The 23,829-nt window shown below is 35.5% G+C and overlaps 2 protein-coding genes across 4 annotated transcripts; one reads left to right on the plus strand and one right to left on the minus strand.

Moving 5' to 3' along the window:
* Positions 1-531: 531 nt before the first annotated feature.
* LOC115971453 (SNARE-interacting protein KEULE-like) lies at positions 532-15,541 on the plus strand. Of its 3 annotated transcripts, none has more exons than XR_004087320.1 (21): positions 532-765; positions 1,835-1,893; positions 2,227-2,308; positions 3,646-3,724; positions 4,382-4,432; positions 4,536-4,632; positions 4,788-4,820; positions 6,012-6,137; positions 6,221-6,409; positions 6,506-6,589; positions 6,680-6,778; positions 6,870-6,946; positions 7,998-8,094; positions 13,363-13,488; positions 13,567-13,662; positions 13,796-13,915; positions 13,988-14,065; positions 14,317-14,507; positions 14,814-14,904; positions 14,994-15,078; positions 15,169-15,541. XR_004087320.1 is itself a non-coding variant. In XM_031091378.1 (21 exons), the coding sequence occupies exons 1-21, from the start codon at positions 690-692 to the stop codon at positions 15,220-15,222; spliced, it is 1,995 nt and encodes a 664-aa protein (XP_030947238.1). In that variant the 5' UTR covers positions 532-689; the 3' UTR covers positions 15,223-15,541. The 3 variants fall into 3 exon arrangements, 2 of the variants coding, with proteins under 2 accessions (XP_030947238.1, XP_030947239.1); XM_031091378.1 differs by having other exon boundaries at positions 14,989-15,078; XM_031091379.1 differs by lacking the exons at positions 532-765; positions 1,835-1,893; positions 2,227-2,308 and adding an exon at positions 2,606-2,698 and having other exon boundaries at positions 14,989-15,078.
* Positions 15,542-17,031: 1,490 nt separating this feature from the next.
* Positions 17,032-21,449, minus strand: LOC115971800 (deoxyribodipyrimidine photo-lyase). Its single transcript, XM_031091841.1, has 9 exons — positions 20,952-21,449; positions 19,811-20,151; positions 19,495-19,735; positions 19,131-19,288; positions 19,007-19,043; positions 18,738-18,796; positions 18,074-18,155; positions 17,907-17,978; positions 17,032-17,538 (listed from the first exon to the last, which is right to left on the minus strand). Exons 1-9 carry the CDS (start codon positions 21,279-21,281, stop codon positions 17,362-17,364), a joined length of 1,497 nt encoding a protein of 498 aa, XP_030947701.1. The 5' UTR covers positions 21,282-21,449; the 3' UTR covers positions 17,032-17,361.
* Positions 21,450-23,829: the final 2,380 nt, after the last annotated feature.

Consider the following 23,829-nt stretch of genomic DNA (forward strand, 5'->3'; position numbering starts at 1 on the left):
CAACCAAACCCCAACTCACACTATTTATTAAAAAAAAAAATTAAGAGAAATATTATCTCCCCTCATTTTAACAATAAATATTACAATAACCAGTAAATTGCTAGCCGTTAAATAATGGATTCAAATTAAAACCATAAATTACCTTAAATATGTTATAAAAATATTGTGAATATAGCATTTTAAAAAAATTATAATTTTTTTTAGAAAATTCCAACTAATATCAATTGATTTATTAATGTAGGTAAGATCCAACCCAAATTTCTTATTAAATAAAAAGAGACTTGCAACAAAATTCATACCTTTGTCATCAAAGCTGTGAATTTTAAGTAAGTTGCGGAAAAAAGTTATGGATGTTGTTGTGAGTGCTATCATTATTATTCTATTTAAAAAAAAAAAAAACCGGCTTGTCAACGCGTCAGTACGCCACCTTTCGAACCCCAAAAAAAAGAAAAAAGAAAACCAAAATAATGACTAGTTTTTTTTTTGAAAAAAACTAATTAATTGAAGCAAAAATAAAAAAACCATATTCGCTTCTCTCTCTCTCTCTCTCTATAACACGCTCTCTACTTGTTTTGTTTAACTTTTCTCTCTCTAACCCCAAACCTCAACCAGTTCACGATCTCTCTGATTTCATTTTCTGAGCGATCAATTACATAAGAAAGAAGAGAGAATCAGAGGCTTCGAGCACCATGTCGATGTCCGATTCCGATTCGACGTCGTCTTATGGCTCCGACTACAAGAATTTCAGACAATCCAGCCGCGAGCGTGAGTTCAATCTCTCTCTCTCTCTCTCTCTCACTTTGTTTCTTTCATTCTTGATTAATCAATTTTTGTTTTGTGTAATTTACACGATTCGATAGTTAAACCATTTCTCTGTCAGTATGTTACTTTATCTATTACTAGTTCATTTTATTATATTTTTTTCTTTCAAATTTGGTGGAATTAGTAAGAAATAGAACCAAATTAGTGAAGTTATTAGTTCATTTCTTACATTTTTTTTGTTAAGATATAAGGCTTTGTGAATAATTTAATTTTAATCGGTCGTTTATATTACTTGCAGTTGGGAATGCAATTGATCAAGTATTATAACAATGTATTTCAATGGTTAATGCATTTATTAACAAACTCATAGTGTCAAAATTTCCAGATTCTGTGCCTAGCATCGATGGTCATACTATTTTTGAAGAACAATAATTTTTTATTATTACTAGGATTTGAAATAGTTAGGGTGGCCGTGAATTGAAGTTAAGTAAGCCAGTAAATTGAGGTTCAGGTTGCATACATTTTTAACCAAATGATTATGACGTTTGTGCGTGACTGCCTTGAATATTTGTGTTGAGTAAAGGAAAAATGAGTATAGGTTAAGCTATTGGTGGTTTCATGATATTGGAATATTGGAGCGAATCTTGGGAGGTGAATAGGGACATGAAAAACAATGAATTCGCCTTAAAAATATTACGGTCTGGATCAATGGTCATTCCTAGCTCAATAAACCGCTTATATAATTACGTTGTCCTTACATACCAATACTGCAGGGTTCGGTGAATTTTAGATAGTCCTTTTATTTAGCGGGAACTTATAGTTTTTTTTTTAGCAACTAAATGTTGATTAGTGTAAAAGATGTTTGTTCGAAGCTTGTATGTATGTTGATTCGGTGATGGATGTCATAACTTATTTGGTTATCATGAAGTGATATGTGTGTGTGGGCATGCATTATTGTTTGATATGAAGAGAGAGATCAGGGAGAAAGATTAGGCAGGGCCAAATTATTGATTGATAGCTTGGTAATTGACTTATTTTTTTAATTTTTAATTTAAATCCTATGTATGTGCAGGATTATTGCATGAAATGCTTCGGTCATCCAAAACAGGGGATTCAAAATCAACTTGGAAGGTACATGCAGCTTGTAGTAGTTTTCTGTAATTCAAAATGTTTTTGGTGAGCTGTACTTTTGAGATCATTTGGTGTTTTTTCCTTCTAAGAGAAAAAAATGCACATATACAAGGGTACTATGAGCCTTCACTAACCATGCTTTTTTATAACCCATGCGCTAGTTATATAATTTATGCATTTACTTCCTGCACTGCTGAATATTTTTGTTTGTCATCTCTCTTGTAAATGCTTGGTGCACTTTTACTCGCAGATCCTTAAATATATATATATATATATATATTTACTAGTAATTTATTTTTCAAATTTTTCTGTCCTTAAACCTGTTTCCTATAGGTACTTATCATGGACAAACTTACCGTTAAGGTAATGTCTTACTCGTGCAAGATGGCTGATATCACAGACGAAGGTGTTTCATGTAAGAATCATAGGGGCTTTTTCTAAAATGTTATTCTTTCCCCCCCCCAATTACGTTCATTTTATTTTCTGCTTAGTCTATGCAATGTGTCTGTTATAAGGAAAAGTTTTATGCCTGTGATATTTAATACGTATTGTTTGATTTATAAGTAATATTTAATATGTATTGTGCTCACAGTTATCTGTCAACACACATTTAGCTGACTAGTTAATATGGTGTTGACGTGTTGCATGGTACTTCATATCAATAGGCACCATGTCTTCAATTTCCTAGTGATGCTCTGTTGCCTCTGATGCAACAATGTCAATTCCTACTGGGGAGTTTCCCTTGAGATAAAAATGGTCCTTTGACTTTTGGTTGTCTCCCCAAGGCTGATGGTAATTAGTAGAGGTATATGATCTATCTCATGGTCCTGGCACACCTTGCTTTTGTTGGTCATGCCCATAACATTTGATTCTTGAATGTCACAGATTATTGACATCTACATGTACATTTTAGTCTATGAGGAGAGGAACTGAGGCAATTTGATTGCTGTATGTGCAGTGCGGCTGAGGCATACATATTTTTTTAATTTTTATATTATATATATATTTATTTAAAAAAAATAAAATTCTATATGTTTTCGAGATAGAGATTAATGCATGTCTATTGTTAGAATTTTAATTCTTGTTCCAATTAGTAGGGATGCTTGAAATTTTTTTATATTTCAAAAGGTTACAATTTAGATTTGTAGAACTTATTTTAATAGTAATGTAGTTTAATTTATTTCAGATCATAAGCAAATGAAATGATTTGTGAACGGTAGTCTGAAATTAACTTTTTTTCTTTCTTTTATAAAAGTATACTTTATCAACTCCCCCCAAAAAAGAAGAAGAAGAAAGAAATGGTTGTCTCTTAGTCCTTGAAATCGAAAAATTGCTCATCATTAGTACTAGGAGCTATTTTTCTGCTGCCTAGTGTTTATTTGACCTCCCTTGCAGTCCTATGGCCTGATCTGGTTATTATTGATCAATCAGACAAGTTTATAAACTAGGTAGCTTCATGGACTACTATAATGTTTGTACCCATTTTTCCTTATAGAGCCTTAGTTTTTGAAGAGTTTGTTATGTTATTAAGCTGGAAGGCTGTTACACTGCATTTTTATTTTTGATTTATACCAATTGGGATAATGGTTTAGGTGATGAGACAAGTGAAAAGCTATATTGGATCGCATTTTCATTTTACTCTAATTAGTTGGTTTGTTCCCCTTTCCCCTCCCATTGGGAGCAAAGCTTATTAAGAAAAAATTAGTTGGTTTCGTTGCTCTGAAGTCCTCAGATTTTCAATTTTTCCTGCAGTGGTAGAAGACATATACAGGAGAAGGCAGCCATTACCATCCATGGATGCTATATACTTCATCCAGCCATCTAGAGAGAAGTAATTTTTCTCCTTTTATTACTGTTAATTTATAATTTTATTGCTCATTAACGGTAGTTGCATATATTCTGTTTTCTGGTTGGTTGAGGAACTGTAGCTGTCTTATTATCCATTTTTATTTTACAATATTTTGGTCAGTTCTGTTATGGAAATGGAATAATGAATTTAGAGACTTTGTCTCCCACTCCTTGTAGTTTTGATTGCAAGGTTTTGTCCTTTTAATCGCATATGGATGACTGCAGTGCCTTATGGTTGCTTATGTTTTCGGTTGATTTAGTTTTCAGAGTGGTGAAAGCCTGAATACGCTAGCTTATGTTTTGCTACTGCTATATTCAGTAGTTGCTGTATAGAGATCAGTTTTCTTACAATAAATGGAGTCCTAAAGTTTCCACTCAATGGCACAGGAATCAAAACTTCTGCTGCAGTTGATACTAGTAATGCTGAAACTTTTTGAACATCTGCCTCATTATGCCTACGTCATCAATAATTTCTCTCTATGTGTGTGTGTGATATTTCATTGTTAAGTAGCACATTTTGATTTTAAGTTTTTCTGTTGCTCTCTGTGAAGTGAACAAAAATATTTTTTCCTATTTTTATAGTACAGATGCATGGGTGGGACCTTTTTAACTCTCTCTCTCACACACATTTATTTTGCAGTGTTATAATGCTCTTGTCAGACATGGCGGGGAAAGCACCATTATACAGGAAGTATGTGAAGGATCTTTATTTCCTTATTTTTGCCTTGCAGTTCCCTGAAGCTGTTTTGGTTTTCTTGTGGTTTTTTTAATCGATGTCCTTTGTATTTGTGAAGGGCATTTATTTTCTTCAGTTCACCTATATCAAGAGAACTGGTTAATCACATCAAGAAGGATACAACTATTTTACCTCGAATTGTTGCACTGAAAGAGGTATAGTTCTCTTGTTTAGGAAAATACTTTTTGGATCGGTATTGATGCTGAAACACTTCATATTTCAGCTAGTTGTATTGTTTTCTTGTTTTCCATTGTTGGTTGTAAACTTATTAGTGGACATTGATATATTTCCATTTGGTTTTGAAATGCAGATGAATTTGGAGTACTTTGCTATAGACAGCCAGGTATCTGATTCTACTTCAGTCACTTGTTAATACATTTTTCATGATATAGATAATTGTGTATTTAACATAGATGATGGACTTATCTTCTTAAAAATTATCATGAATTTTGTATAGAAGATTCTCTCTTTTTTTTTTTTTTTTTCTTGGTATCTTTAGTGAATTTAACAAACCATTGTTGCTGATGACGTGTGTTCCATGAATGTACCTGTGGAACTTTGACTGCATATTTTAAAATGCTTAATGTAACAAATAGTATTTGTAACCTATTAAAGAAAAAAAGTTTTTGCTGGCTGCTGCACTCAAATTTTAATCTATTGAGGTACCAATCATGCAGATGTTTTTGGCAATTGTCACATTTTTTTTAGAGATTCTAAATACTTATATCATTTTTGTTTAACATGGTTCAGTTGTTTGTACTCTAAAATGTAAAATATTGGGTTTTACTTTTGAAAAAATATCCTAGCTCTAGCCTGCTCCCCACCGTTTTGCTAAATTTGATATAAAGCCAATAACATGGAAATGTGGGGTAAAAAGAGAAAAAATAGTTCATTTTTTCCCCTTCAGAAGGAATTTTCAACAGACACATTTGAATGTGCACCCTAATAACACTTAAACCATGGGCCAGGTGGTACTGATATTTAATATCATAGTGATTAGTGACTTATACTTACCAAAAAAAAATTGTGATTAGTGACTTATAGGGTGACTATAATGAGGAAACTTTGATGTTTGAAGATCTCTTCTTTTCTTGGATGATGTGGAACCTTACCAAGGCAAGGCCCTTTGGAGCCACCCCTAGGAAGTAAACCAGGGATACACAACCTCACCCGCCAAAACCGTGTATTAGGTAATCTGGGAGTACTCCTAGTGGGGATTGAACCTAGGGTGTAGGTTTGCAGTTCATCCCAAGCCTCTAACCACTTGGCTGCACCTTAATGGGTTTTGAAGATTGCTATATGATTTCAAATAAAGCCCTTGTTTAGTTCTTAGAGTTCTATGCTAGTTCCCGAGCAGTTGGAAAAATATACTTTTACCAATAGCCCGACCTTATAATCATTTAAGTTCAAGCTGGAATAAGAGTAGTTTGCTGTGGTTTAATTATATAACAGTCAAAGCTTACAGTTTGTACCTTTTGATGGTACTATGTTATTAATGTCATGGTCTTTCTTGTCTTTGATTTTCTTCAAACAGGGTTTTATCACCAATAATGAGAGGGCTTTAGAGGAACTTTTGGGGGATGAGGAGAATACTCGCAAAGGTGTTATGTGTTTGAATGTGATGGCTACCCGAATTGCTACAGTTTTTGCTTCACTAAGGGTATATAGATTTAGTTATTTCTAAATTTGATTTATTATGTATTAAAAATTTTCCAAACCATATTTATGTTTAAATTTTATCAGGAATTTCCTATGGTACGCTACCGTGCTGCTAAGTCCTTAGATGCAACTACAATGACAACTTTCCGTGATCTAATTCCTACAAAGCTCGCTGCTGGAGTCTGGGACTGTATTATGAAATATAAATCACTTCCTGGCTTTCCTAAGACAGAAACATGCGAGTTGCTAATACTTGACAGATCTGTAGATCAGGTTTTTAGGTGCATGTGTTTGTTATGAATTTATAATTTGGTTACTGGTATATTGTCTATATTGATTATGATGAATATACTTGTTTAAAAATTTTAGATTGCTCCTATCATACATGAATGGACATATGACGCCATTTGCCATGATTTACTGAATTTGGAGGGAAATAAATATGTGCAAGAGGTAAGTTCTGCCATTTCAAAATTTTATAAATGCTTTGGATTCATATGCAGTCTCTTTGGATACTGTACATTAATGGACTGTACTGTTCAGGTTCCTGGCAAAACTGGTGGTCCACCTGAGAAAAAAGAGGTTCTTTTGGAGGATCATGATCCTGTCTGGCTTGAGCTTCGACATGCACATATAGCAGATGTATTTCTCATGTTTATATCATATGTGTGTGTGTGTGTGTGTGCATGCGCACGCACAATACTTATGCATTTTGAATGGGTGATCTTCTCAGGCTAGTGAGCGGTTGCATGAGAAGATGACCAACTTCATTTCAAAGAATAAAGCTGCGCAAATGCAACATGGTTCAAGGTTGATGCAAACTCATTAATTTTTTTCATCAGTGAATGATAGTGCATTTTGTATTTGATTACAAGACTATCATAGCAAAACAATTGTAGCAAAAAAAAAAAAAAACTATTATAGCAAAACAATGTTTCCAAGTACATGTAATTACCCTTATTTAAGTAGAGCATTTAACATGAGAAGTTTGATTTTGATTGCCTAACATCTCATTGAAGTCCTCAATAAGCATTGTTCTTCATATTTACTATTTAAGGTGGACCTGTGTGCTCAAAAATGGTTAACTTTTTGGATGTACTCCCTCCATCTCATATTGAGTCTCTTTTTCTTTTATGAGATGTACCCAAAAGAGCATGCACTTTCAAAAAGTGAAGGAGTTCTTCCCCCAAAAATTTCTTTCTTTTCCTTATCTATTAAAATAGTTTACCATTGAAAGTCATGCCCACCTTTATATCCATGAAGATATCTTGGGAAGATTATTCTACTTATTTGTTCTTAATTACAAATCATGTCAAAACTAGAATAGTCATTTTGGGATAGAGGGAGTAGCTTTTACTAGTCCTCTGTGTATTCTCCCTGTACCTGAGTATTTCCTCTCTAATTTTAAAAATTTGTTACACATAGAAAACAAACAAATTGAAGAATGGGAACCATTGTGGTCCTTGTATTTATCCTTGATAGAGACCATAACAAGATTAGGTAAAGATTGATTATTTATTATGGGTCAAAAGGATGGAAAAACCCTTATTATGACTCAGCATTTATTTAGATTAAAGTTCCTGCAATATTCCTAAATTTGTTAACAGTTTAGAGGAACGATGTCTAACTAATCATTTTTAGTGCTCTGTATCTCCCCCCCCCCCCTTTTTTTTAATTCAGTGTCTAGTGTAAGCAGTACTTTACATCTAGATGTTAATCAAAATTTCTGATTTCTGGTTTCTGACCCTTTGTGCTATTATAAGCTATGCATTTTATAATTTCCATGAACCTTTGAGTCAATTGCAGTCTGTTACGATGACTGTTATGATCTGCTTTTGACCTTTAGTCACCTTTTATATAGGGATGGAGGTGAGCTATCTACACGGGATTTGCAAAAGATGGTTCAAGCACTACCTCAGTATAGTGAACAAATTGACAAGCTCTCCCTCCATGTAGAGGTTAGCATCTTTGTTTATGTGAATTTTTTATTATTTTTTTGGGTGTTGTGGGGCAAGGGATTGTGAATAATTTAAAACTCTTTGAAGTGCGGCATCCCTTTCACTTTTGTGTAAGTCTTGGGAAAAGGTTCTCTGGGAGTGTCTTCTGCACAAGTTTTATGCCTCTGTGTACTCTTCCAAGTTATGATGCACTTGGATAACTCAACAAATTTTATGTTCCAACTACTTATGGGTTGACTACAAATCCTTTGTTTTTAAATTGGTTATTAGTGTTTTTATAAGTTAGCTTGATGCATATAATTTGCGAGCATGTATTATCTACCTTAACCTGTTCATTTTGTGGCCTTCCTGAATAGTGATTGGGCTTGAGTTAACCTACTCACTTGAGTGGTACTAGTGCACCAGCCATTGCACAGAACCTTTTGCCATCTCTCTGTTGTATCATATCACCTTTTTAACTTTCTAAGGTTGCTTTCCTGTGCTCAACATTCATTTATCATGAAATTCTCTATTGATTTGCAATCTTTTCTTTGTGTAATTTCTTCTATTGCTGCAGTAGAATGTATGGTTGTATATTTTATGTAAGAGGTTATTTATCACCTGCTATATTTGTGAGGCAATTTATAAATTGTTCATGCTTCTCTATCTACATGAGAAATCTATCTTCTTGATTGGCAACAGACAGATGCAAATTAATGGAAATGATCTTTCATTAAGATTTGTTGATCGATTCCCTTGCCCCCACACCCAAAAAAAAGAAAAAAAGAAAAACTCTTGAATGGTACCAAGTATGTGTTTTGCGGCAGGCTTGCTTGTTTGTTAAAGGTATATCTGCAGGTGACAATGTACATTGTGGAAACTTCTTTTCTGGATGTTGCTTAGCCAGCTTGTCCATTTCCAATATATAAGGGCTTTGTGCTAATCTCTAAGCTGTGCTTCTTGTGTCTAGAGATTAATATTTTATTTGATATCATTGTTCTCACACTTTTATTAACCTACCTAGATGTCCTTAATCCCATCAATATGTGATTAAATACTTGGTGCCTTCTATTTAGGATTTTATAATGCACCTTTTCAATGTTGATATTTACTTGGTGCCCTTCTAGTGTTCAACAGTTTCCCCATTGGCCTTAGAACATTGTTTTTATGTTTAATGTCCCTATTATCAAATTGATTTTTAGATACATTTTTTTTTTTTTTGTTTTGGGACTTTGCTTGGTCATTCTCATATATCATAGGGTTGTTAACGTTAACTGTAGTTCTAGATCCTCAGACTCCATTAGGGGGAGTACAACGACAATATTTTTTTTAAGGACAACATTTGGCACTTTGGCTACAATCTAGTTTGTAGCCAATTGCTACAATTCCCTCTAAAAAATGAAATTAACATGGCTATATATTTTGAAAATTTAACTATTGGATTGCATATTCTTTATGTTGACATGCATGTTAAATTTCGTGCCAATTGGATGTTATTTGCTATTCGATTTATAAACTTTTTTTTATCCATAACTTTAGACTACAAAAATTTGAAATTTAAACATTTGATTGATGACATAGCTATTGATCTTTGATTTTCTGAAAATTTTGCAAGCATGGATATAAGAAAAAAATGTAATTCAACGGGCAATTTGTCAAAATTCACATCCAATGAAAATATATTGAGTGGGGTTGTAGCCAAACTTTGTCATTTTTTAATGAATAAGCCAGCTAGCCAATGACCTCTCCAAAAAAAAAAAAAAAAAAAAATTAGCATAAGGCTACCTACCATGACCTCTCTTAGACCCTGCAAATTGGGAGTTTTGTGCACTGGTTACAAGCATTTTTAAGCTAGTTAGCCAATCTAAGAAAAAAAAATGTCAGTCTTGGTGCTCCTGTGTTTATTTAGCTATTTCAAAAAGGAAAAATACGGTTTGACTAATGAAAGAGCAGCACAATGGAAGCTGTGATCGGTTACACATACGTTCAGAAGTATCCCCTTTTATGATGATGAAAAAGGTGTATGGTATGGCTAGAACTGGCATGTGACTGGAACAGCTAAAAATGGGCCGACCTTGGAACTATTAGAAAGTCAAATTTGAATTTGTAAAATTCCCATTAGTTGATTCAACGAAAGCATTTTTTCCACTCTGTAAGTAAAAGCATTCTAAACTGTTCTTTTATGGTAAGATTGGTCCCAAGATGAGGGGGAAAAGTGGAGATTCAAACTGGTGACCTTCACTTCATGAGGTTTGGTCCCCAGCCAATTGTACTACCCCATAGGATTGTAAAAGCATTCTAAGCTGCAATAAATATAGAATATATGTGAAGACATGGAGCTTTAATTCTGCCTTGTTAGGAAAATGTTTGTGGAGGTATGGCATGGAGACCGATTCTTTATGGAGGAGGGTTATAGAGGCAAAATATGGGAATATTTGGGGTGGTTGGTGTACGAAAAAGGTGATGAGTCCTTATGGGGTCAGCCTGTTGAGATTCATTAGAAGTGGTTGGTTGAACTTTTCTAAACTCCATGTGTATGATGTGGGGGATGGTACTAGAGTGAAGTTTTGGAAGCATGTATGGTGTGGGGATTGTACTTTCCAAAAGGTTTTTCTGGAGCTTTATTGTCTTAGTTGGTCAAAGGATTCCTCAATAGTTGAAGTTATGGGTTGGTTTGTTGGGAGGATTCACTGGAATTTGCAATTTCGTCGTCCACCACAAGATTGGGAACAAGAAGCTTTTGATCAGTTTATGGGGTTGGTCTATTCTTCGGCTGTGTGGGGGTTTGGTCCTGATAAGGTTTGTTGGAAGCCAACAAGGAGTAGAGTTTTGAGGTTAGAGGATTTTATTGTTCCTTCTACCCTCTTACTCCTGTATCCTTCCCTTGGAGATTGATATGGCAATTGAAGGTTCCTCCAAGGGTAGCTTTCTTTGCTTGGTCTGCTTCCTTAGGTAAGATCTTAACAACAAACAACCTTCGTAAAAGATGTGTGCTTGTGCTTGATTGGTGCTATGTGTAAGAGATGTGGAGAGTCAGTGGTTCACCTTCTGCTTCATTGCCCCATAGCTTGGGAGTTGTGTTCTTTGGTTTTCTATTTGTTTGGTATTTACTGGGTTATGCCTCATACAGTTATTGATTTGTTTGAGTCTTAGCAGGGAAAGTTTGGGTGACATCGTAACGTAGATGTTTGGAGAATAGTGCCTCATTGTTTGATATGGTGCATTTGGAGTGAAAGGAATGCTAGAAGCTTTGAGGGTTGTGAGCGTTCTTTGCTAGAGATTAATTCTTTTTTCTTGCACACTCTATGATTGGAGTGTGGTCTTTTCTCATTTTTCTTGTTCTTTCCTTCCTGTTTTTCTTAATCATTGTAATTTTGGTTCCTGTTTTGTGCCCCCATAGTACATCCCCAATGTACTCAGTTTGGCATTTTTTTTTTATTATTAATAATATTTTTATGTTACCTATCAAAAAAAAGAAGAAGCTGTGTGATGTAAAACATATCATAATATTCATTTCTGGATTTAAGCTTTCTAGAGTGTGTTGTTGATTGGCTACTTGATCTGATAATAATATAGGTCTATGTTGGTCACTAACTCTCTATATCTAAAAGCAGTCAGTTTTAATTTTGTTTTGAAGCTGTATCTATTCTAAAGATCAATTTAGGCAAGTCTGAGATGATTCCTATCGGAAAGGTTCCAGAGGTGAAAGTTTTGATTGGCATCTTGATTGCAAGATATCTACTCTGCCTATGAATACTTGGGCTTACCACTGGGAGCTAAATATAAGTGCAAAGCAATATGAGATCTGATTTTGGAAAAGATGGAAAATGAAATTGCTAGGTTGGAAGAAGCTTTATTTATCAACAGGATGATGAATCACCCTAATAGCACTCTTTCCAGTTTACCAACGTGCTTTCTCTTGTTATTTCCCCGCCCTGTTAGTGTTGCTAATCGCTTTGAGAAATTACAGAAGGATTTTCATTGGGGTAGCTTGGGGGAGGATTTTTAATTTCATGTAGTTAATTGGAAGACAGTTTGTTAGCTGATCCAATATGAAGGCCTGGGGCATTAGAAGCTCTGTACATTTTTAATCATGCCTTATTGGGGAAATGGCTTTGGCAATGTGCCATGAAAAAAGACATTATGATGAACAATAGTATACAAAAAATATGGGTGTGTGCGGGGTGGTTGGGCTTTGGGGGTAACACATGAACCCTATGGTGTGAGCCTTTGGAAGCATATTCATAATGGGTGTGAAAGCTTGGTCAGGGAGTGGTTTTTGCATTTTGAATTGGCAATGATCTTTGCATTCATTTTGGGTTTGGGGTTTTACACACTGTACTTCCATTTTTAATTTCCAGCATTCAATAAGTTCCTCTCTTGATTTGATTGTCATTGTTTTAGATACGTTGTATTCACCATCATGAACATAGAATTCTAGTTTCTTTATCAATAAATTCCTTATCACTTATTAAAAAAAAGGTTCTTTCTAACAGATCTCCCCACTTTTCCATGGAAAAGTATTTGGAGGGTAAAGACTCCCACATAAGTAGCTTTCTTCACATGGACAGCTACTAGAGGGAAGATTCTCACAATGGATCTTTGGTAGAGAAATTTCTTCACTGTATAGTGGTGTGGCATGTGCAACAGAAGTGGGGAGTCCATAGATCACTTGCTCTTTAATTGTGCCTTTGCATAAAATATATGGTCTTTGGCATTTTGCTTGTGTGGACTTCAATTGGTAATGCTTAATAGGTCTATGGATTTACTAGCTTGTTCAAAAGAGGGTTTTGGTAGTGTAATTCTGACTTGTGGGGGGCGATCCGTTATGCATCATGTGGACTTCTGGAGAGAACTCAACCAGTTCGATGGGATTGAACTCTCGTCCTTGGGGATAAAACTGCTGATATTACGTTCTTTCTATGATTTGATGGTTGCTTTGAATGGTCACTCTTTCTCTAGTTTGAAGGAATTTCTAGATATATGTAACTCTAGACGTTGTTTGTAGCTTCCCTGGTACATTTTTTTTTTCCCTAATTTTAAAAGATTAAAAAAAAAATCATTTTTCCTTAAAGAAATTTTTTTATGCTTCAAGCTTCAATTGTTTCCTTGACCAAAGAGGCAGAAACAGTACTAGCTTAAATTACTTTAGGTAGTGAAGCTTATATAAACTAATAAAAAAATGGAGATTTCATTGACAATTATTAAATATTCAGTGATTGGAATATTTTTCTTTGACTTATGAGTACACGAGCCATAGCTTCATCTAAATTTGGTTTTATTCACCAGATTGCTGGAAAAATTAACGGAACTATTAGGGAACTGGGGCTTCGAGAACTTGGGCAGCTGGAACAGGATTTAGTTTTCGGAGATGCTGGAATGAAAGATGTAATCAAATTCTTGACCACAAAAGAGGTGCGAATCGTAGTGGGCCATATCTTATTCCTTGTCAATATATATTTAACAACAGAGCTACAATTTTTTATTTGGCAGGATACAACTCGTGAAAATAAGTTGCGCTTGCTGATGATCCTTGCAGCCATTTATCCTGACAAATTTGAGGGTGAGAAGGGTCTCAACATAATGAAGGTTGGTGTACTTTTTACAGTTTACCAATTGAACTGCATGTTTCTTCCATTTTAAAGTCAGTCATTTTATTGTCGGTTTTGATGGTGTTTTTTTATGCTACCTGTTTTAATGGTATATTTGTAATTTGGTTCAGTTAGCAAAATTGCCACCTGAGGATATGAATGCTGTTCATAATTTGAGGTTGCTTGGGGGATCCTCTGATACCAAAAAAAGCTCAACTGGAACTTTCACTTTGAAGTTTGATATGCATAAGGTAATTGCTTTATGTTAGTTTTGAATGCAGCTTGTTGGTGATTTATGCCTAACTGAACTTTTTAAATGTCAGAAAAAGCGTGGCGCTAGAAAAGACCGTACTGGTGAAGAAGAAACATGGCAGCTATCACGTTTTTACCCCATGATTGAGGTAAAATAAACACTAATTTCCTTTCAAATTGTTCTATGTATATAGGACATGCCTGTCATCATTAGATATTCCGTATTTGCGTGTCTTAAATATATCTTGCTACCTTGAGAGTATCGTGGCAATGGAGGACTTATGTGTGACCAATATCTTTTCTACATTGTCAGTGTGATTGATTCAGTTATCCTGTAACTTTGAATTAAAGCTATATGGAATCAATGGCTTACTAGGCGCAAATTCTTGACATCTTTCAGGAACTTATTGAAAAACTTCACAAAGGTGAACTCTCAAAAGATGATTATCCATGTCTGAATGACCCGAGTCAAACTTTTCATGGGACGTCTCAGACTGCTGCAGTAAATCATGCTCCAGCTGCTAATCCAGCTCAATCAAAGCGGACACATAAATGGGCTCGGCCTCGGAACTCTGATGATGGGTATTCAAGGTGCTATTTTCATGCTTCCCTCACATGGGTCTGAGTAGTCCAATAAACTCAATAATGGCCTGCACTATACAAGCCCCCCACCCCCTCCTTTCTTTCTCTTTCCCCAATATGTTGATGGTTATCTTCTATATGTTGTTTGTCTTAACAAAGTGATGCCTTATATTTTTATGTTATCTTGATCTATTTAGATACTTGCTTAGAGGACTGGTAGGCATTGGTGGAATTGACATAGACTGATAGGAGTCTTTTCTAATATCTTTCTGTAGATTCTCATCATAATAATGTTTTTTTTCCCCTGGTCTATAGTGATTCAATTCTAAGACATGCATCTAGTGATTTTAAGAAGATGGGCCAACGGATTTTTGTATTCATCATTGGTGGAGCTACTAGATCTGAGGTATGAAATTTTTTATGCATTTTGTACAGTTTTGACATTTGCCTTTCTGGATTATTTGTACTCATAAAATTTATTGATCCTCAGCTTAGAGTTTGTCACAAGCTTACAACTAAATTGAAGAGGGAAGTTGTTCTGGGCTCATCGAGTATTGATGATCCTCCACAATTTATTACGGTGATTAATTTCAGTTCCAACTTTGATTTAGCAGCTCCACCTCTTATTTTCCCGACCAACTAAACCTTAAAAATTCATTTTTGATTGCAGAAATTGAAGATGCTGACAGCACACGAGCTTTCAATAGATGATCTCCAGATCTAAACACGGGGGTGGCTTTAGGAGGCCCAGTGTTTTCTATGCTCCAGTCCCCAATCCAATTTGTAACCATAGATAACATCATTTCATTGTATCCATTTTTTAACATTCAATAGAGAACCTTTTCATTTGGCAATGGCAGTGGTTCTGTATCTTTGCATATTTCAGATGAGCATCTCCCTGGCCTAGCCTCTTGCTTTTTGGCTTTGTAGTGTAATTGACATGGTGTTGCCATTACAGGTGTGTATAATATACTAAATCATAGAAAATGACCAAGAATTTTGTAACAGAGAAAGCCTACATCCTCTCTATCTCTTACTATTCTTGTACAAGTCTGCCACAGCTCTTTTGGGCTTTGTTTGGTTTATAATTTCACTGCATGCTGAAGAAAGTCACTTGAAGAAAATATATTCTCAAAGAAAGAGAAGTGAAAAGGGAGTCGACATTTACATTATTATTATTATTTAAATGATGCATAATCCTTAAAAAGTGGGTTTTGAGATAAGTTACTTTTTGGCAAAAATATACTATTGGTTTTTAAAGTTTGTTTGCTAAGCGCTTTTAGTCCCTGCAATTTAAAAAATGAGCACGAGTGGTCATTTTATTAGTTTTATTGCCTATGTGTTTAACAGAACATTGACATGGCATTTTTTTAAGTGATGTGACAAACTTTTTATTGTTAAAAAATTACACATTACATTATACACATCTCAAAAGGGTCAATCCAAATAGTTTGGGTTTTAACATATCAAATCAGGTTTAAAAAAAGAAAAAGAAAAAAAAAAGGGGCCTTTTCCCCAAATTTTCTGCTAGAAAACAGTTGGTGGTGGGATTGTGACATTTCTTTCGTTTCCCTAACATCAAATGGATTAACTTCAAAACCACCCACCCTTGAGACATTGTAATATTATTCTCCAAGCACTCCCTTTCTTTAATCTTACGTTGCCAAAAACATAAAAAAATCTTTGGGAGTATAAATATATCTCCAGATATTTTCTTGATTGCAAGGCCAGTATAATTTGCATGACAACGGATCATATGTATTGATGAGATGGGAATCCAAAACAATATTGATCTGATTAAATTTGCAATATGACCACCTGTTTACGAGGTAAGAGTTGAACATTTTACTCTTTATGCAGCTAAGATTATGGATGTGATATGGGACCTACGAAACCAAGTCCAGCATAATGGCAGCAACTTAAATTTAAATGAGTTGCCTTCCAAAGTAACCAAAAGATCCCATGAACATAGGCTGAGAATACTAGTTTCACTTCCTAAGATCCTAGTGATACAAGACGTGGTTTGGGAAAAGCCTCCAGGTGGATACATGAAGATTTTATGTTGATGCCGCAATCCAAGGCAATAAGGTATGTGTTTGCTGCTATTTGTCGAAACTCAGAAGGTGCATTTGTGAAGGGATGGACAAATCAGGTGCCAGTGCGCAACACTGTAACTCTGAACTCAGCAAGTTTTGCATGAATAACCAAAGTAATTATTGAAGTAGATTCCAAGTTTTTTGTTCTGATTTCCTGCCAGGAAGATCACATGATTCCCCATGGGAAATATTTCCCATTCTTGACGTTGTAAAGCTAGAAGAAAAGGCCAATTCAGCTGCTCATTGCTTAGGGAGATGAGCGATAATAACTGATTCTTTTAGTTGTTTTTGTGTGCAGAGGCTTCCTGCTGAGGTCGTTTCAGTATGTAAGACGGATGATGGCTTTTGTAACTCTATTTCTTCTTTATTTATGAACATACATAAAAGTAAAAATAAAAACACACACACACAAAAACCAAAAAACTCAAGCTACAATGTTAAGTGTAAAGCGCAGATTGCAGCAAACAAACGAGTTGCATTTCACTATTTCCAAATTCATACATAACGTTTCTAATTATGTCAAAAAGGATAAATTGGAGGGGGAGGGGGAAGTACATGGAATTGTGGAACAATTTTTTTATTTTTTATTTTTCACTAAAAGAGATCTAATGCCTCCCCCTAAAAATAGAGGTTCAATGAATAGATCTGCAACTCTGCCTACAATCTAAATGGTGCTTCTAGATCATTACTCTTTTCTTCTGGCTACCAACAGACACCTTTAACATACTCTTCAAAAATTACTCTTCATATTCAATTTAGGACCCAAGTTATGAGCTGCGAAGTTCCTTTGCCTTCTGACTGAGCAGGCTTTCTGATTTTCTTTTCTTAATCTCACCCACTAGCCTTTTAACATAAGAAATGTATCCATCAACATCAAATTTCCTTTTGCAGCCCGCATAATTCATGTAACGTATTTTCCCAAAAATTGGTCGCTCCCGCCAGCCCTGAAATGTCAGCAAGAAGGATGTAAATACTAGGTTAAGGACTAAGAAAGAATTCATTGCCCAGTAAAATATCCAATCTCATTTCAATGGCCTGTCTCTTGTCCATTTATAGAAAGGTAAGACTGCCTCCAATGCCTACCATTTACAGTTCATTCAGATTTCTATGTAAAGATGCATGCCTTCATTTTCCTAAATAACAAGACTAATTGGGTGACTCTACCAACCCTCTGATTTTTCAATATAACAGCAGGCCCCTCTGCACTTTGCTGTAGAACAATGCAACTAAAATATCGTAACAAAGAGTTATTGCTGTCAATAGATATTATTCTTAAAACCTTCCAAGATAAAAGAAAATGATCAGTCCATACCTGGTCATGAATGCCACATATTGACCACATGCAACCAACGTATCCACTTGGGTCCCTCCCATCTATTTCATACTGCATGCAAAGTTTTTGTTTAAATAACACTTGGTAGTTGATAAGGCATCAGTAACAACCTCCATTAAAGCACAATAAATCTGAAGTGAATTAACCTTGTCATTCAGATATATTGATATTTCAAGTGCTTCTTCCGGTCCTCTTGTCCACTCAAGAATCTTTTTGGCCCAATACATCCTGCACAAGGTTTTGCAAACGCAATGACAGGTCAAAAAGATTGTGATTCTTAACAAAAATTCAGTAGTAGTAGAATTAACAGTGCATCTAATGAAATTGCATACTACTGTATATTCAAGAAAAATAATGCATCAATCTCCAAAAGGAAGCAAATTTCACCCACATATTTATATGTACAGCATTTTCATAACAGAAATATTACTGGCAATATGGCACTAGTGGCGAGGGAATCAAAATAAAGATAGGAACAAAATGGTAAGCCACCCCAATTAACACACAGATCATGATGCAAGCAAACAAAGGAAGTAAACCGTGACACCAAACTTCAAAACATCACAATACTGATATAATCTGAAGAAATAACCAAATCAGTTCATGAAGACCATTTATAGTTAATATCACACGCTATCCCTAAGTATCAAGAAGTACAAAGAATATAAAAATTGATAATGGAAGGGTACTTCTGGCCTGCTTTCCAGAAGAGAAAACACTTTCACATTAACAAAGGCCATTTAAGTTGCAAGCAACATAAATCTCCATAATGACAAAAGAAAGGAAAAAGTCCTTCAGGAAATCACTTGCCGCATAAAACCATGCATCTTGCCATAGTAAACCATCTCCAACTGAGAAGCATTCCAGAGCTGGAAATCACAAGCCATAAAGATAGTCAAAGCAATGACAGCATATAACACCAACTAGATGTATAACTAAGACTAAAAATGCTAGAGGCATTTGTAAAACCAAAGGAAGACCTCATCAATATAAAGGTCAAAACATAAACTATGAAACATCAGATACTTCCAACATCTCATCAACATTATTACAAAATAATCTTTAAAATTTCAGCTTACAGGATCGGCTGTTTTTGCCTTTTCCAATTGCTCCCTGCTGCAAATTCCATAATCAATTAAAAGTTAGAGAACCTTACACAAGGAATGAACACAATCCAATCAAAGTAGAGCAAATTTGACTCACGTGTAAATATGTTCTCGCTCATCAGAAGCATGGTCCATCAAGGTCTTACGTGCCCATCCCCATGCTCCTTGCAGTGAATCATAATGATGCTGATAGAAGCAGAAGTTATCAGCAAGTTCTCTGCGCACAATCAACTCCTCCAAGAATGTATCAACTGCCTTCAGAATAACAGGTAGAAGATAGATCAAGCTATCATTGATGCCATTAAACACTGAACAAAAATAAATAAATAAGAAAATTCAAATGTGACAGCAAACTACAATCAATTGTGGATGCCAAGAACAAGTTCAAAAATAAGAATTTTTAAAAAGTATACTTATTTTTCCTAATCCTGATTCCATAAAAATATAAAAGGTAAACTAACCTGAGGAAAAAGTTTCCTGACCCTACGAGCCTCCAAAGCACACCGTTGCGAAGATATTTGCCCAAAGTGCAAGTATGGGGAGAGACCAGAAAGCCCTCTAGGTTTTAATGGGTTATTCCTATCTGCTGAATAACCTTTCAACCTTTTCGTCAAGAACCCATTTTTACTCCCCATCAACACTTCCATTGCTGCCTTCTCCCCTGGTTCACACCACTCAATTTCAGGAACTTCTGCTCCTTTCCTAATTTTACAAGATTATTTTATCAACACTACAATCCAAAAAATCTCTCAACTCAACCAAAATAGAGCATCTAACCTCAAAACATCGGCAATGAGGTCATCCCAATCAATCAACCGACTTGTGGCAGCCCATTTTCTACTTGGAGGTTGCAATGTAGGAAAATCAATGAGGCACTCAGGAAGCATTTTGTTTATCTTTCCCCTTATGGTTCTAGCGCCATACTCCAACTTCTCCGATGCCACCCATGTAGGTACTACATTGTGGGCATCAACCTCATGTATGGTCACCAAATCACTCACTCTCTTGCAAATTTCCTCTTTACATCTTTGAACTTTGCGTAAAGGTGAGAAGTCTGTAACTAAAAGTGAAGCCCCGCATTCTCTCAAAAAATCCGGTATAGTCTCTTCTGCTTCTCCCTAAATACATCAACCCACAACAAAATTTGAGCTTCCCAATATATTGCTTCATTTAGTTTCTAAGATAATGCATGGGAAAAAAAACAAAGTTTCTAAATCATAAGTCTAGGAAGCACAAACACAGACACAGACACAAGTACAGGATAGTGACATGAGCAATTTTTGAAAAATTATAACATGAAACTGCTAGTAAACACTGGTATGACATAGATACGACATAGACACAGGTATAGGTATGGCATAAGTTCAATTTTTATGACCCACAAGTACAAATTTTTCACTCAATTGAACACAACTATTGGTGATAGCAAGCAAGTTACAGATAATTCTAAAAAATGTCAGTGCTATTAAACTATAAACCACCAATGCTAAAAAAATATAGTAGCTAAAATAGCTTTCCCTTTAAATAATTTATAACAAATTTAAATGCAATTTGCTACATCATTTCCTAACAAATTAAGCTTTTCTATCAAGTGGTAGTATATCATAGTATAAAATCAATTAGTCTAAAGTTTGAACACATAAGAGAAGTGATAGAATAATGGTTAAATAATTAAATTCAACATTTTCTAACTAATTAAACTTAACTTTTGCAACAAGTTGTAGCTAATCATCATATGCCCAAAATATTTTCAGATTAATTTCAATATTGCCACTAACGCATTAGCGCACGTGTTGAAACTTGAAACACTTTTCTAACTCATCATTTAAGCTTTCCTTTCTCTCCTAACTTTCTTGGGATCCAAACAAAGCGTAAATTTTAAATAAAAAGAAGAAAACGTAAACACGTGTGAGCTCGCCTGAAACAAAAAGAAAGGGATTTGAAGACTCTCTTGGAGATCGAGCTGCAACTGCTTCAAACCCCGCAACATAAACCCTAGTTGCCGAGCTTTCGCGCCAAGAAACTGGTCGAAGAGGTTGAACGCCACGGCCACGGGTACACCGGCCCTGTTGGCCTCATCAACGGCGTGGATCAAAGCCCAGTTGTCTCTGATCCGTTGATCCCTGAACATCCAGTACACAACGGGACCATCCTCCGACGGTCCAGATCGTTCCTTCAAAACCCTCATTCGCCCCGGTGGTTGTACGGACGACGATAACTTGTTCGTCGTCGAAGAAACGGAAGCCATTGACGACGAAGAAGGAATAGCGGCGAAGAGGACGGGTTTGCTAACGTGCGCCGGGAGTGTAGGGAAGTGCAGGTGTACGCGGTGGTGGAGGATAATGTGAGCCAGGGGTGCGTAGGTTAAGAGAGTCTGAGAGTGGCAATTGGGAGGGACTCGGAAGAAGCGAGGGAAGGAACAGTTTTAACAGTTGAAAGTTGTGGTTTTGAAAGAGTACACGTGGCGGATTCTTAACTGAGACACGTTGCCTCTAGTCGTTAGGTTAGTTTTTCTTGGTGGGCTGTGATTTGTTGGGAATCTGGCCCAATATCTAATTAATGGGCCCAACTTTCTTTAAGAGCCCACGTAGGTGCAATGGGGCTAGAATCGCACTATTGTTGTCATTCCATTTTTGTAGGGATTGGCCATTTGAGATTGTTGGAGATATGCACAATTCATTCGTGCTTTTATCTTAGATCAGAATTCATTTTTTTAGATATAGACACTAATTTTGACAATATTGAATTTCAATTGGCAGTGAGATTTTCATTTGAAATGATTTATTTCATTGTTCAAATTAAATATTATAAATTCAAAAGTGTATTCAATACTACATCATTTAAAATTTTAAATGATGTGACACTCTGTACACTATCAATTATAAGAAATGCTAATATTTTCTCTCTCATAGATTAGTTGCTCTTGCCATCAATCTCAATTCTATACAGTGACACACTGACACTCATCAACTTGTTCTTGGCTTATTGGCCCTAATATTGGATCGTGGGGACTGATCATTGTCCAGCACGACAGTTCCTTTTCTTGCCCATTTCTCATTCTTAGTTTTTCTTTTCCTTTTATTTCGTTTTGGTCTTGATCTTCGTTTTTTCTTTTCTTTTTTTCCTTTTATTTTAAGTTGCTAAGTGTCTTCTAGTCTTAATTTTACATTTATTTATTTTTTCTTTTTTACTTATAGATTTATTTACTAAATGTTATATTGTGATTAAGTGTATACTTATTTTGCCTTTTAAATGTTGTTGGGGGAGTCTTTTATGTGAGGATGATTTAGGGAGCAAACTCGGAACTCAACGTTGGGCCAAAGAAAAAGCCTAACGGCTATTGACGTGCATGCATACTTCATATCAGCCTAAGGCCCAATCATGCTTGAGTGACTCTTGGCAAAGCCCTCAGTCCTTTTTTTATTTTTTAAAGACTAGAAAACGTCTCCTGCAATGCTGAATCACCATACAAAAATTCAATTACATGCTCAACGGTTGTCCAGTGGTTAAACACAAAAAAGGTCCAGCAATATACGAATTAGACAAGTTCTGATCATGTCTTCCTTCTTTTTTTGGGTTTAATACACAGTCATGTCATTTCATATTCCAATAGTAAATCCATACAAGAGACAAACTCAATAATAAAAAAATATATCATATCCATCTATATGAAAATATTAATGCATATATATATATATATATATATTGGTCTTAGCTAAAGATAGTGTAGGGGCAAGGGCCCAGGATCGTATATTGGGTCTTGGATTTTATTTGAGGGCATAAATGGGTTCGAGGAGAAGCAAATAATTATGAGATATTTCCGGACCAGATCCCATTAGCACAAAACAAATGAAGGGTCATTCGAGGAGTACATTCTCCTCGAACTTAATGGATAGGGTTCAAAATATATAATCCAACAATTAAAATGACCATCCAGGAAACTTCAATGACGTAGATATACTTCGCGGACACATGAGAAGGGAGAAAACCTGAAAATATCTAAGAGAAAGTTGTCACTACCATATTAAATGCACTGCAACTACTTTTCTGGCCGCATTTATGTGGAGAAGACCTCTGAACAGTGTTACCTTGGCTACCGCAACTCACAGAGGGTTAGAGAGGGTGTCTGATGGGACAAGTACTCAAGTAGAGCTTTGGATGATCAACAAGTGGAGGGTGAAGATTATTCAAAGGAGGATATATAAGGTGAAGGACTCTTTCATGGAAGGGGGGTCAGAGAAGAGAGAGAAAATATAGAAAAGCAATCTAAACCATTTTGATATTCTGGAGTGATCATTATGTCCAGATTTAACCTCCTCGGATTGAAAGTTTATTGATATCAACATCCTTGGTTCGTGTTTGAACGCCATCCAATTTAATACTAGTCGTTGTCCAATTCATTAGGACCTAATTCTTTGACCCATTTCTCTATAAATTCGTTGTATTGGGCTCATTAGACCAAGACTTCATACATTTTGGGCTTGGGTCTCAAATTGTGACCCTACATATAGTAACTTCATTTCCCTCAAGCTATTTGGTCTTTTTTCCTATTTGTTAAGGTGTGCAAACTATTAGACAAAATGCATTGTTTAGCATTTAAGTCTTGGTCAGGTCTTTGAGTTTAGAGAATTGGAAGTCTCATCATCTTAAGTTATGTCAAGGGTGAGGAATGGATATTTGACGTTTGCTTGTTGCACATGGATTAATGCTAGAGGCCCAGGAGGTAGGAGAAGACATCCCAAGCTCTATACTTCCCATTTGACCAAGAGTTGCTAGATCTCAATTGGACAACTCTT

This window comes from Quercus lobata, chromosome 12 (assembly GCF_001633185.2).
Source record: "Quercus lobata isolate SW786 chromosome 12, ValleyOak3.0 Primary Assembly, whole genome shotgun sequence".
Taxonomy (NCBI): Eukaryota; Viridiplantae; Streptophyta; class Magnoliopsida; order Fagales; family Fagaceae; genus Quercus; species Quercus lobata.